Source organism: Neoarius graeffei, chromosome 3 (assembly GCF_027579695.1).
Source record: "Neoarius graeffei isolate fNeoGra1 chromosome 3, fNeoGra1.pri, whole genome shotgun sequence".
Taxonomy (NCBI): domain Eukaryota; kingdom Metazoa; phylum Chordata; class Actinopteri; order Siluriformes; family Ariidae; genus Neoarius; species Neoarius graeffei.
The window spans coordinates 105,828,489-105,843,922 of record NC_083571.1 but is presented as its reverse complement, the minus strand read 5'-3'; the positions used below and the strand labels follow the sequence as shown (position 1 = coordinate 105,843,922).

At 44.3% G+C, this 15,434-nt stretch overlaps 1 protein-coding gene across 2 annotated transcripts in view; it reads left to right on the top strand.

The window, feature by feature from the left end:
• The first annotated feature begins 376 nt into the window (after positions 1-376).
• e2f6 (E2F transcription factor 6) overlaps positions 377-15,434 on the top strand; it is a 40,307-nt gene continuing 25,249 nt past the window's right edge. The window contains exons 1-2 of one of the 2 annotated variants that reach the window (XM_060917850.1): positions 1,739-2,011; positions 2,173-2,279. In XM_060917850.1, the coding sequence (XP_060773833.1) occupies positions 1,795-2,011; positions 2,173-2,279 (324 nt within the window). In that variant the 5' untranslated portion in view covers positions 1,739-1,794. Of the gene's footprint in view, positions 820-1,738; positions 2,012-2,172; positions 2,280-15,434 lie in introns of those variants that run through there. The other variant, XM_060917849.1, reaches the window with a different exon arrangement.

Here is a 15,434-nt window from a genome sequence, read left to right as displayed (position 1 = left end):
CAGTCCATTTACTTGCATTGGTTTACGGGGAAGATTTGCCACATCCAATATGGCGGACACTCTGACGTATCCCAGCAACGGGCCACCAGCTCAATGCGGCGTCTATGTTTATATGTCTATGCTCCAGCTTGTCTGAGACCCTGTAGAACAGGATAAAGCGGCTAGAGATAATGAGATGAGATGCAGCATACAAGAGTCAAGGATGGACATACTATCCACTCAGAAATGTTGTAAAGGTTTTGTGCATCTGCTTTAATGTCACGTTGCTCTCCGGTCCACAAGGTGGCGAAATTCTGTCTAAAGAACACACGTAAAGAAGACGCAAATCTCTATTTGCTCTTCTGATTGGTTAATTTTGAGTCACGTGTCTGAGGCAAACCCCTTCCGGTTGTATGGACGTGCGTGTTTTGTAATTCAACGTGTGTAAACAAACACTGGTATTAGCTAATGTAGAAAAGAGAGCTGTGGGCAGTTTTCGGCGCGGTCAACATGGTGAAGTGTGTGGTGCGGGGATGCCAGAACCAGAGCGACCTGAAGTCGGGGGAAATGCGCAACAGGCCTCGGAAACGCTTTTTCAGCTTCCCTACGGATCAGGGCCGCGTTAGCGTGTGGCTGGCGGCGCTGCGGGACTCGGGGCGAATTTCCGCCGAGCACAGGATCTGCGAGGATCACTTTCTCCCCGAGCACATCACCCCGACCGGCATCAGACCGGACGCCATCCCGATCATGCCCCCTCTGGAGGGAGGGATACTGGGCTCGAGAGACTGGACCTCACCGCTGGAGCCCAGCGAGGAGCTTTCAGACCCCATCGAAGTGGTGGTGAGGTGTTTTTTTTTTTTTTTTTAAATTTTAATTTCTTAAAGTCAGACAAACTCCTTCTTTATACTGACATATAAATATTTAGTATTCATATCTATATCCAGATTGTTTTTGTTTTCTTTTAAAATACAACTTTCCTGGCGCATCTCTGTCTAAGGTTCAGATCTCGCGCGCTGAGGCCAAATCCCGCGAGAGAATCCGAGATTGGGATGTTCTTATTCTTCTCGTAGGTAGTATGATTATAGTTTAGGCTTGGCGTGACGTCATAGTTATTTAAAACTTTAGCTGGTGGGCTACTAAAGTGTTTGGACAGAGAAGGTGTCTTGGTCGGATGAAAAATGCCTTACGTTTGTGTTTTAGGTTGTTCGAATCGATCAAACCGTGAAACTTTTCATGAGCTGAGGCCAAATCCCGCGAGAGAATCCGAGATTGGGATGTTCTTACTCTTTAGGCTTGGCGTGACGTCATATCCGGCTTGTTAGTTATTTAAAACTTTAGCTGGTGGGTTACTAAAGAGTTTGGACAGAGAAGGTGTTTTGGTCGGATGAAAAATGCCTTACGTTTGTGTTTTAGGTTGTTCGAATCGATCAAACCGTGAAACTCTTCATGAGCTGAGGCCAAATCCCGCGAGAGAATCCGAGATTGGGATGTTCTTACTCTTTAGGCTTGGCGTGACGTCATATCCGGCTTGTTAGTCATTTAAAACTTTTTAGCTGGTGGGCTAGTAAAGCTTTTGGACAGAAAATGTGTTTTGGTCGGATGAAAAATGCCTTACGTTTGTGTTTTAGGTTGTTCGAATTGATCAAACTGTGAAACTCTTCATGAGCTGAGGCCAAATCCCGCGAGAGAATCCGAGATTTGAATGACAACTCTTTAGGCTTGGCGTGACGTCATATCCGGCTTGTTAGTTATTTAAAACTTTAGCTGGTGGTCTACTAAAGCGTTTGGACAGGAAGTGTTTTGGTCGGATGAAAAATGCCTTACGCTTGCGTTGTTTTAGGTTGTTCGAATCGATCAAACCGTGAAACTGATAAAAGTTTCTTCAGGGTTCCTCGTGAACTGATAAAAAAGGGTGAACGAACACAGGATTTCACAAAAAGACGTCGAGAAAGGTGGCTTTCGAACCTGTCAGTGCAGTCGAAGGGAGCCGAGTCGAAGCACGCTCGAGTTTGCAGTGATCACTTCGTGAAAGGTGTGTGTTTCCCTCTCAGCTCTGTCCTCAGTGTTTTTCCTGCTCTGTGTCGTTATTTTGCGGTACTTCTTTTTAGCCCGGAAGCGCTAAAGTCCCCAGCTGCTTCTTTGTTTACTCTTCACTCGATGGCCGCCATTTTGAAAACTCGCTTTCTTTGACAGGGTGTCCTAGTGGTCTTTTCAACGACGACGACATAGACTGGGCTCCAACACTGAAATTAGGTCATGATAAAGTCAAACAGCAGTCAGAGGAAGATAAAGAGCGCGAAGTAAGAGCAAAATCTTTTTTTGTTTTAAAGTCTCTTTAAAAAAAACATACTTGTACTGTCGTGGAAACACTCAACTTAAACTCTGCCAAGCAAAAATGATTTAAAGTCCAAGAAGTTGCAGAAAGGTTTAGGACTTTTTTTTTTTTTAATTAAGTCAAATAATAAAAGTCGTGTTCGGTCTACAGATACCCCTTTTCCACCAGATCAGTTCCAGGGCTGGTTCACAACTCGTTCAACTTGCGAGCCAGCTGAGAACCAGTTTACTTTTTCGTAGCTCGGGGTGCTAAGGGGAGCCACGTCATTACGTCGCTGTATACGTCAGTTACGTCATTGCGTTTGCATAAACCTTGGCGCGAACATCGAAGCAACAACAACACGGAGAAGAAGAATTAACAACAATAATGGATGACTGCTGCTTTACTGCATCCATGATATCTCGTCGCTTATTTAAAAATGGCGACCTTTCGTGGTCTTGCTATTGTTGTTGGTCTTAACAACTCCCCCCCCCCCCCCCCCAGACAATCTCATCTCATTATCTGTAGCCGCTTTATCCTGTTCTACAGGGTCGCAGGCAAGCTGGAGCCTATCCCAGCTGACTACGGGCGAAAGGCGGGGTACACCCTGGACAAGTCGCCAGGTCATCACAGGGCTGACACATAGACAACCATTCACATTCACACCTACGGTCAATTTAGGCTACGTTTACATTACGTCGAATCAGCGGATCATCAGATTAACGTTCTTAAAACGATTCGCGTTGACACTAAAACCGTTAGCCGTGCACACAGCAACACCAATACGCGGATACGCTCGGCTCCGCAGGCATCCTGCGCTCCAAATCACTCCGCCCTGAACAGCGAGTGCCCTCTGGAGGGTGCGCACTCCAGCCCTGCGCAGCTCACAGAGCGCGCGAGTGAAGTGAACAAGCCACGATTCGGGACTGAGCCGCTGTGTGTGTGATCCCAGCGCATATCACTTATTACTTGCAAGTGGAAGGATGGCAAGCCTAAAGACAATCATAACTACACAATGGGCAGTATTTGCATCAGTATTTGCAGTATTTTCATACTTTTATACTCTTTAATGAAAGGTGATACAAGGCGGAAGTCCGCGCCGTTTTTCAGCAGTCGCGTCACATGACCAACGCCAGCGAATCAGGAAGGTGGATGTCACAGTGACGTTGTCCAATGAGACGCCAGCTAGACTCTCAGCACAGCGTATTCGCGTATTCTGAATGTTTACACAGCACCGGAGCTGATACGATCTAGATTGAATACGTGGACGCTGGCGGATTCCCGTTTCCCCGCTTTTTCAGGGGGGTTAATGTAAACGGACAGTGCGTCCGCGAAGAAAACGAGACAGATACGGTCTAGTGTAAACGTAGCCTTAGAGTCACCAGTTAACCTAACCTGCATGTCTTTGGACTGTGGGGGAAACCGGAGCACCCGGAGGAAACCCACGCGGACACGGGGAGAACATGCAAACTCCACACAGAAAGGCCCTCGCTGGCCACGGGGCTCGAACCCGGACCTTCTTGCTGTGAGGCGACAGCGCTAACCACTACACCACCGTGCCACCCACTGACAATATAAACAGTATAAAACGCTAGATAAGAACTAGACGTAGACTAAACACTCGTATGTATATATGAGTGTTTAGTCTATGTCTAGTTCTTATCTAGAGTGTTTTATACTGTTTATATTGTCTGTGAGTGTTTAGTCTATGTCTAGTTCTTATCTAGTGTTTATACTGTTTATATTGTTTGTTTTTCAATTATTCTATTTTTTTTTTTTTTATTGCATTGCCTGTTTGCACTGTGGGTCAGAGAGGACTGAAATTTCATCTGTGCTGTATGTCAAGCATGTGTAGCATATTTGACAAACTTGACATAAGCGGTTCTTTCCTCTGGCCCAGCAGAGAGTTGGTGCTAGCCTGGAACCGGTTTTTCTGGCCCCAGAGCCAGTTCTTTGTCAGTGGAAACAGAAAACCCAGTTCCAAGCTAAGCACCGGCCCCGAACCAGCCCTGGAACTGCTTAGGTGGAAAAGGGGCAAGAGTGAACAAAATCACTAAATCCTCTCTGTATGTGAACTCTCTCACTATATAGGGCACTGAAACTGATCGACTTTGGGCTTTTATTGACCGTGAAACTGGCCAGTAAATGGGGCCATTATTAAAAAATGTTCTGTTTCCGGTCCACCGGCCGGGTGAGTGCCGTTTGTGCGGGTGAATTTTTTAAATTTTTTTTACATTGGTTTTTCGACATTTTTTTCGGGTTCGTAAATCTAAAATCGGACTTGACATTTCCGCATTCCCAGGGCTTTCCACTAAGGCTCATACTAGCCAGCCATGACAAATAAGTAGCCAGCCAGGGGGGAGTAAACACAAAAACTCCTGTGCACGCAGTTCCCAGGATTAAATGTATTTTCCACAGACCATTTATTTATTCACTTTACTCAAGTACAAAGTAAAATGGCAGTAAGTCTTCTTACTTTTCTTGCGTATTGCATCATGAGGCGTTCCTGGCTTGTAAATCTCTTATTTTCGGTGCATGACACATTCACGCAACTGTAACACGTTTTTTTTTTCAAGCTGGTTCTCCCTCTCTGTCTGCAGCGTTAGTATGTAGCTTGACCTTTAAAATGGCGGACACCGGGGCGTCACGTGACCCTGTGACGTCAGGTGAAAAACCTCAATTGCTTGGTTGGTGACCATCGGTTGTATGCTACTTTTCGTGATGCATTGTGGGATAATTTGAGTGCAGTGAGTAGGGAGTGATTTCAGGGACAAATTAAAAAAAAAACCTGAAAGATGTAGGTACTTTGTACAACCCCGATTCCAAAAAAGTTGGGACAAAATACAAATTGTAAATAAAAATGGAATGCGATGATGTGGAAGTTTCAAAATTCTATATTTTATTCAGAATAGAACATAGATGACATATCAAATGTTTAAACTGAGAAAATGTATCATTTAAAGAGAAAAATTAGGTGATTTTAAATTTCATGACAACACCACATCTCAAAAAAGTTGGAACAAGGCCATGTTTCCCACTGTGAGACATCCCCTTTTCTCTTTACAACAGTCTGTAAACGTCTGGGGACTGAGGAGACAAGTTGCTCAAGTTTAGGGATAGGAATGTTAACCCATTCTTGTCTAATGCAGAATTCTAGTTGCTCAACTGTCTTAGGTCTTTTTTGTCGTATCTTCCGTTTTATGATGCGCCAAATGTTTTCTATGGGTGAAAGATCTGGACTGCAGGCTGGCCAGTTCAGTACCCGGACCCTTCTTCTACACAGCCATGATGCTGTAATTGATGCAGTGTGTGGTTTGGCATTGTCATGTTGGAAAATGCAAGGTCTTCCCTGAAAGAGACGTCGTCTGGATGGGAGCATATGTTGCTCTAGAACCTGGATATACCTGTCAGCATTGATGGTGTCTTTCCAGATGTGTAAGCTGCCCATGCCACACACACTAATGCAACCCCATACCATCAGAGATGCAGGCTTCTGAACTGAGCGCTGATAATAACTTGGGTCGTCCTTCTCCTCTTTAGTCCGAATGACACGGCGTCCCTGATTTCCATAAAGAACTTCAAATGTTGATTCGTCTGACCACAGAACAGTTTTCCACTTTGCCACAGTCCATTTTAAATGAGCCTTGGCCCAGAGAAGACATCTGCGCTTCTGGATCATGTTTAGATACGGCTTCTTCTTTGAACTATAGAGTTTTAGCTGGCAACGGCGAATGGCACGGTGAATTGTGTTCACAGATAATGTTCTCTGGAAATATTCCTGAGCCCATTTTGTGATTTCCAATACAGAAGCATGCCTGTATGTGATGCAGTGCCGTCTAAGGGCCCGAAGATCACGGGCACCCAGTATGGTTTTCCGGCCTTGACCCTTACGCACAGAGATTCTTCCAGATTCTCTGAATCTTTTGATGATATTATGCACTGTAGATGATGATATGTTCAAACTCTTTGCAATTTTACACTGTTTAACTCCTTTCTGATATTGCTCCACTATTTGTCGGTGCAGAATTAGGGGGATTGGTGATCCTCTTCCCATCTTTACTTCTGAGAGCCGCTGCCACTCCAAGATGCTCTTTTTATACCCAGTCATGTTAATGACCTATTGCCAATTGACCTAATGAGTTGCAATTTGGTCCTCCAGCTGTTCCTTTTTTGTACCTTTAACTTTTCCAGCCTCTTATTGCCCCTGTCCCAACTTTTTTGAGATGTGTTGCTGTCATGAAATTTCAAATGAGCCAATATTTGGCATGAAATTTCAAAATGTCTCACTTTCGACATTTGATATGTTGTCTATATTCTACTGTGAATACAATATCAGTTTTTGAGATTTGTAAATTATTGCATTCCGTTTTTATTTACAATTTGTACTTTGTCCCAACTTTTTTGGAATCGGGGTTGTATTGACTAATGTGGGAAATGCCCTCAGTATTTCGGGGAGGGGTAAATTTTAATCTTTTTTTGGTGCACTCTAGTGACTTCTGAAGCTGCAATTGAGCCTTAAAGGAGTACGCCACCCCCAGGTGAAATTGAGTCAGTCCCTGCAGTCCCTAGAGTTGGATGAGTGAGCCAAAGCGTTTTGTAGCCGACCCAGCCATTGTCCTGATCTAGAAACGCCCCGGTTAGCTTTAGCTTAGCGTAGTCGCTGTAATCCGGCGTGTCCAGCTAGCATTGTCGTTGCAGAAGTGAATCAAATAACTGAAGATTTTTTATAATTATTTCTCATGACCTGTACATTCACATCGAGTACACATATCAATGCAAATTAACATGAAGGGATTTACTAGACCAATTTATATCTGGAACTATTTTCGGCCACAGCACAGGCAAAGCACCGCTGCAGGCGCAAAGACACCGCGCAGCGCCTGAAAACCCTCAACTTCCATCAATACACCAGCATGACTACTAAGTTGTGGTGCTGCATGGTGTCTTTGCGCCCGCAGCGGTGCTTTGCCAGCGGTGCAGCCCTGGCAAATGTTGCGTCACAATGTTAGGAGTCATTTTGATTCTGTTAAGTGCAATAAACAGGAGTTAAAATAAGTGAAATTAAGTTACAAATGAAAGGAAGTGTTCCTGTAGTTATTTGAAATGTAAATACTGTAAACAATACAAAAATTCAATAATGGTAGTTTATGAAAGTACTATTTAAGATGATGTAAATCTTGGCGGAAGAGAAACCAGTGGAAACTGATGGTGAAAGATTATCATGCTGTTACCATGTGAACAGTCTTTTATGAATGCGGAAGTGGGTTTTCAGCACGCCGAGTCCGGTGTGACTGAGGAAGGCGACAAGTTTTATGTTTCATGTAATTTAGGTCATTTAAAAACTATATTTGGCAGTGGGCACATAGGAAAGTGTAAAGTTTGTCAGTATTGCCGCTTTTCCACTACAAACGCGGCTGAGCCGTGCCGTGCCGAGTCGAGCTGAGCGGGGCTGTTGGAGTTGCATTTCGACTACAACCGCGTTGAACCGTGCTGGCTGGAAGTGGGTGGACACATTGGGTGGAGTTAGCGAAAGTGGGTGGACGTCACGTGATGTCGTTAAGCAGCGCAAACAGTGACATCAGTGACAGTGGCGGAACAAGTCAGAGCTGGGCCGGGGGCGGGGCAAATGACCGGGCCCTTTATTAAAGCTTATCATAACATCATTTTAGGCTACAAAATGTCCGCAACTGCGGTGTTTACCAATTTCAACACTACCGGGTGCAACTATGTTATTTAGTACATCAAGTCCTTCAAACGAACATGTAACTCAGAAACAAAAAACATTAGGATACTGTACATGGCTCATAATAAAACATCAATAGCCTATACCGCGCACATTATTTGAAGGGCATACGAATGAGCGCTCAGAGGTTGCAACGGTGACAGGAAGAGTCAGAAATAAAAGGACGGCGGTGCAAACCTCACTGAATGCACTGTGTTTACCAATTTCAACACTACGGGGTGCAACTGTGTTATTTTGTACATTAAGTCCTTCAAACGAACATGTAACTCAGAAACAAAAAAACATTCGGCGACATACTGTACATGGCTCATAATAAAACATCAATAGCCTACTGCGCGCATTATTTGAAGGGCATACGACGAACCTTGCGCTCCGCGAACTCGTCCACGATGCTCTGTATGTCACTGATTCAGTGAGCTTTTAAGCGGTAGTCTCACGACCCGAATAGTAAACAATAAACATGGAGGACATGGAGTCGTTAGTGTTGCTGGTCTTGGTGCTGTGGCTTGTTGTCACCGACAACGCGGACAGATACTGGCAAGAGCGTATAGATGAGGCGAGGCGCATAAGGCTTCAGAAATTCTCGTAATTCGTAATTATTCTTCTTCCGGGTTTGCGGTGTTAACAGATCCCAGCGCGCTCGTGGGGCGTGTGTGGGCATGTGAGGACACTCCTCCTCACCAATCAGTGCACAGGGGAGTGCCTGCTCACGCCCCCAGCCTCACTCGGCACGGTTTGGCTCGCTTCAGCCCCACTCCAAAACGGTGCGAGTTTTAGGGGCTAAGCAGGGCTGAAGCGAGCTGAGTCGTGCTGGTTTTTGGTAGTCGAAACGCGAGCCATGTCGGGCTGAAGTGAGCTGAAAAAGGGTAGTGGAAAAGGGCCATATGTTTATCATGCTTGTATGATAAACTTGCGAAGATATTTATCTCAATACATGACCTACTCATTCTAAACCTGTCGAGCTTCACCAGTGAAGCTCTCGATCCCAAAGTACAACCAAATCTACTTGCACATAATGCCATGAAATATTTATTTTATAGCACTTAATTATCATATCTATTACAAGTATCAGATCTATATTTATTCAACGTGTTCTGAAGTTACTTGACTGGGAGTCTTGACCCACAGAACGTTGCTCGTTTACTCGCACCCAATAACCTGGAATCGACGACTGGACACCACTTCTGGCCGGCGATGGCCGCTCCCCGCGGGTGATTCACGGAATAAAATTGTCCACGAAAGTGCTTTTACGTTTTTTTAACTGAATGTGCATGTCTTTTGTCTATAAGTAAGTAATACATAAAGCACGGTGAATGTTGGAAGCATGACCAGTACTGGGACACTAAGCGGTTGTTCATTCTGCAGTGTTTTGTATGCTGACGTAATATATAGGGCTGTAACGATACACCCAACTCACGATTCGATTCGTATCGCGATTTTTGACCCACGATTCGATACGCCCACGATTTTTTTTAAAATGTTTTTTTTAAAGTAGTAAATTTGACTTATTAACATTTACTTACATTAACTATTTAATAACAAATAATTCAGACCACTGCAGAGAATGAGTAATATGCAGGGTTCTCACCAGGATTTTTTTTTTAGCGTAATGGGTTATGGCGAGGGAGCGTAGCGACCGAGCGGGGGGATGGTGCGGAGATTTTGAAAAATCATGCCCAAAATTGGCCATATTTGACGTTCCTGGAGGGGATAAATTGCATTTTTGCAAAATTTGCAATTTTGGTGGGGGATGTTCTTGGCAGTAGGTGCAAAACATCCCTAACAACAAAGGGAAGTATTATTCAAAATGTTGGTATGTTAGAGCTGAACGTTCAAGAATGTTCAAGTGCAAGATGAGGGTCTTAGCTTTAAAATTTAATTTATGTTATGCTATTATGTGCTTCAGAGACTGAAATATTGATGTTTTTATAAACTGAGAATATCTATTCCCAAATATGGCATTTCATAGGTTTTTTTTTTTTTTTTTGTCTGGTACAAAGCCTTAAGGCATATGAATGGGTAAACAATGCGGTGTGATCCAATGTGTTTGTTTAACACCTTATGGGTGACCTTACCGATCTATGCCACTAGGGGGAACGCTAGGTATAGCCTAGAGACCACCCTATACGAACTTCATGGGTCAAGGTTGATCAATGCATGCGAGTTACGTTTGATATGCACAGTGCTGTTTTTCCAGTAGGCTTGTACTCTAGCCGTCGCGTGTTTGAACCACACAACACATGACAGGTAAGCATGTGATTTCATCATACAATCGTCAACCCTTGTCCAATCGATTTTATCTAGTAACATGTTGTAGGCTACCTTATAAGGCCCACCTATCACTTTTTAAAGTACCCTTCAAAGGTTTATAAAATAAACTTTAACATACCGGTTCCATCCGACGACACTTCCATCCAGGGAAATTCTTGTTTCCACAACGGGTCGATGCCCGATTTTCTCCTGTTTTGGTTCGCCGTCTTCTGTTAACACCACGGGAGTAACTTTGATTGTAACCACTGTTAATTCTCTGATTTAAAGCCACAAGGGCGATCACGTTTGGCACATTGGAGCTGAATCCCATGACTAAAATCATATCATTAACCTCATTCTCACCTGTGAATTTCCAGCCTCTGCTCGTCTTCCTCCATCTCCTCCTCTATCTCCAACAGCGGGCTCTCCCCCACTAGGCCTACCTCCATCCTCTGCCCGTTTATCTGCTACCTCCTTTCCTCTGCCTCCTATGTCCTTTCCTTCATCTCCTCCAACCTCTCTTGTGCCTGTCTCCTTATAGAAATATAACGATGGATGGCATGCAGGCAGATTACCAGTGTGTTAATGTTAGCCACAGTGGGATCCAGTAAATTAGCGCTAATCATCCGATACGTGCGCCCTGTCATATTGCTAAACCTGCTTACAAAGTAGACGTTTTCATTCATCAAAGGGCTTTGGGTTAAGTTTTCAAGCGTGATGGAAAACCTGTAGAAGTGGTGCACTTACATTTCTAACTGTGAAGAAAGAGCGAATGTCTCTTTTTTTGCGAGGGGGTCCGTCATCCATTGTCATTCACCGAAGTCCAGCTCAAGAGAAAGTTATCGCCAGGATCTCTCTCTCTCTCTCTCTCTCTCTCTCTCTCTCTCTCTCTCTCTCGGAACTGATTTCCAGGCATGGGTTTCCTAACAAACGTAGGCTGATTTTGACACCTTGAAAACTGCTCAAGTGCGCAGGAAAAAAAAAACTTTTGGCGATGGTGATGAACAACTGAAAACAACCGTTACGCTATATTAAAAATTTAGCGTAGCGGGGGGAAATTACCGTTGCGGTCTGAAATTTTAGCGTAGCGGGCCGCAACCATATAAAGCGCTGGCGAGAACCCTGATATGTATGCAAAAATGAACAAATGTATATCCAAAGATTGTTTTATTTCTCAAAATAATACTGTTGAACCGGAAGCTCTGGTTTTTTCGGTTCTGAAAAAGTCATTTTTCCAAATCGTGTAAATCCGTTAAGATTTTTTTGGGGGGTGGCTCTCTCACTGTCTCACTCTCATAGGGCCAATGATTTTCTGTGATCGCGGAAAACGGATGGAAATTACGGAATTTTTATGGTGAAACATTGCTCGCGTGTCAAAATGTAACTGCCGCAGAAGGCTTCCGCCCAAGCAGACATGCCTTCAGTGTTGCCAGATATTGCTAACATTTTCCACCCCAAAATATGTTCAAAACCAGCCAAAAGCACCTAAACCTGCCCAATCTGGCAACACCTTTCCGGTCAAGTGATTGTGATTGGCTTGTGGCACATCTAGCCAGCCAATGAGCTGCTTGTTTACAGATTCGCTCCCCGCGTCGCAACCAGAATGGCGACTGCTTAAAAGAAATGAATGCTCTGCCAGTGGTGAGTGTGGACGTTGCGTGACTCGCAGAAGATTGTCGCAGGTCGGCGAAAAAAACGACTTACTAATAGATATAAAAAAATAAAAGTAATTTAAGTAAGTTTAAAATGTAATTTAAATAAAAAGTAAAGTATTCATAAATTGAAGTTTGGAAGCGCCTCTGTTTTTGGGCTGAGGAGAAGTTTGAAAGGGTGTACCGCGATTCTGCCTTCTTGTATCGCGATACGGATTGTGGCTCTGCGTATCGCGATTTCGATACGCATATCGTTACAGCCCTAGTAATATATTTTATCAAGTTATTCTGAATTGGGGATTGTTACAAGCTGCAATATGCATTTTCTTTTTAAATCCTGTGGTGTGGCAAACTGGCCAAGACCATGAGTGTTGTTTGTTTGCACCTGCAGCTTGTATCACCCTTTAACCTGATTTGACTCCAGTCGTTTTGAATCCTGGATCATACGCTCTGAATACTGTGTTCATGATGTACCACTACTTGTGTGTTTTTGATTCTTCCTGAATTGACCATTCATACTGGAAAATTTTCTCGGTTGATACAAAATGAGAAGCGTGAGATGTATTGCCCAGTAGAAAATATTGAAACGGTATGATGTGACTTGTTAACCAATGAAATTATTTGTATCCTTTTTTTTTTTTTGAAGCTGCTGTTGTGGAAATTCTTCTATAACTGTAATGCGATCTGTCAAATGCATAAGATCTCTAAATCCCAGACTGAGCATATAACATAGGTGATGCTTATGACCTACAAATGCCTCTTTTCCACCAGATCAGTTCCAGGGCTGGTTCAGGGCTGGTGCTGGTTCACAGCTCGTTCAACTTGCGAGCCAGCTGAGAACCAGTTTGCTTTTCCATAGCTTGCGGTGCTAAGGGAAGCCATGTCATTACGTTGCTGTATACGTCAGTTACGTCGCTATGTTTGCGTAAACCTTGGTGCGAATATCAAAGCAAAAACAACATGGAAGAAGCAGCAGCAACAACAATAATAATAATAATAATAATAATAATAATGGATGACTAAGGTGGTGTTTACATTAGACCGTATCCGTATCGTTTTCGTCGCAGATGCACTGTCCGTGCACATTAAAGCGCCGGAAAACGACTCCACAGGCGGAACAGTTTGAATCCGCCAGGGCCCACGTATTCAACCCAGTACGTATCTGATCCGGTGCTGTGTAAACATTGAGGACCGAGGATACGCAGTGCTGAGCTCTAGCTGACGTCGTCATTGGACAACGTCACTGTGACATCCACCTTCCTGATTCGCTGGCGTTGGTCATGCCACGTTGGTCATGTGAATGAGCAATACAGGAAGTGTGTTGGTTACCGTAGCACTAAATAGTCTTGTTGTAATCGCAAAAAACGGCCGTTCTGCGAGGTGAAGAGTGTACCGAACACTGTTAGATCCTTCTAGCATAAACACGAAGGCCATACACGGTGTAAAAAAGGCGTCACTGTAGTACCAGTACCGCCGATAACAGACTGGCATACTTCATTTTTTACAATGGCATCCTTCCACTTGCAAGTGGTGAGTGACTTGCGCATGCCCGATATGCACTGGGATCATGTGACGTGCCGTCTAATTAGTCATGTGATTAGCGTATCCGTGTATTGGCGTTGCTGTGTGCACGGGGAACGGTTTTGTTGCGGGCACAGAAATTGTGTGTACACGCGAATCGTTTTAAAAACGTTAATCTGATGATCCGCCGATTCGAAATAATGTAAACAGGGCCTAAGCGTTTGTACAGCTGCGGCTTCTCGTCGCTTAAAAATGGCCATCTTTCGCGGTCTTGCTATTGTTGTTGGTCTTAACAACTCCGCCCCCCCGCTGACGTAAGCGGTTCTTTCCTCTGGCCCAGCAGAGAGTTGGTGCTAGCCTGGAACGGGTTTTTCTGGCCCCAGAGCCAGTTCTTTGTCAGTGGAAACAGAAAACCCGGTTCCAAACTAAGCACTGGCCCCGAACCAGCCCTGGAACTGCTTTGGTGGAAAAGGGGCAACAGTGTTTTTGTTCAGTTAGAAGTATAAAGTTATGGGGACGTTATGGCCTAATGGTTAGAGAAGCAGGTTGAAGACCAAAAGGTCACTGGTTTGATTTCCTGGACCAGCGGGAATGGCTGAAGTGCCCTTGTGCAAGGCACCTCATCCCCAACTGCTCCGGGTATGTTGTATGTCACTCTGGATAAGAGCGTCTGCTAAATACCTGTGATGTTAAAGGAGAACTGGAGTCGTTTTTAAACTTGCTTCATTTCTTAACGTGTTATTCAATTACGTTTTCGGTTTTAGTAGCCTTTATATCATGACTTGCATTGAATATTATACTTAGCAGCCTGTTCGGTTTTTAGCCGTGTTGAATTTAGTTCGTTTGGTCCACGGTAGGCGTCGCTTATCCGTGCGATCTTCACAAGACTTGTGCGAGACTACAAAACATGAAGTGTCAGCCAAGTGTCAGTGCTGCCATTTTGAAAACTGTTTTCCAAACGAAGTATTGCACAAAAATGAGTTTAAATGACGATTACTGTCTACTTTTTTTCAAACGTTCCTGATTGCTGTCAAAACAAACAACTTCCAGCTTGATTGTCAGCATTCGAAGGAGGGCGCGCGTGTCTTTTGACAATGTTGGGAGATGTCGGTCACTCTGATTTCCGCTGTACGTTTTACTTCCGTCCTACGATGTCTCGCACAGGTCTCGATTAGGGATGGCGAAAACTAAAAAAAATCTTGACCGACCACCGAGCCTCATTAGCCGGTTAAAGTCGGTTAACCTATGAGTTTAAAATTCTAGAATTGGAATTATTACAGGGATGCAAACGGCGCGCCTTTTGGCGGATGCCGCCCTCTCAACGGCTGAATCGCGCAGATCCGACCTTCCTTTCCCAAGGGGGGGCGTTGGAGCGTCCGACCACAACTTCATCAAAGCAAATTCTGCATATAAGCAAATGCCACCACAGTCCACGAAACACAGGAAGTACAAGCACGACAAGAAAACAGCAAATCAGAAAGCCGCGCGCCCGCGCAAAATTTAATGTGCACATTCTGATCTACTGATTGCGCAGCTTCCGCGCAAACGCGCGCAGCCCCCCGATCCACTGCCCTCCTTTCACACCCCCCATGCCTCATGGACTGCAACGGCACCTGCCTATTTAGTAATTTTAATACAGAATCCACCTTGAAATTACAATCGGACACTCCAACGCGTCCCCCCCCCCCCCCCCCCCCCCCAAAAAAAACGGATCTGCGCGATTAAAAAAAAAAAGTCGGCATCTGCGCCTTTAGTTTGTGTGGAGAGATCTGATCTGCAATAACATGCATTGTTGGCTACAGACCGAAACATACTTTCAGAATGCGCTGGCCAAGGCAGGACTAAACTCCATGTGCCTTCTAATAATTAAAAAAAAAATAAAAAATTGTAATATGTAAGCTAAAAAGCCGGTGTCTACACTTTTCTTTCACCGAGTGGCAGCTGGGCGGGACATGACTGAATGGGTGTTTCTGAT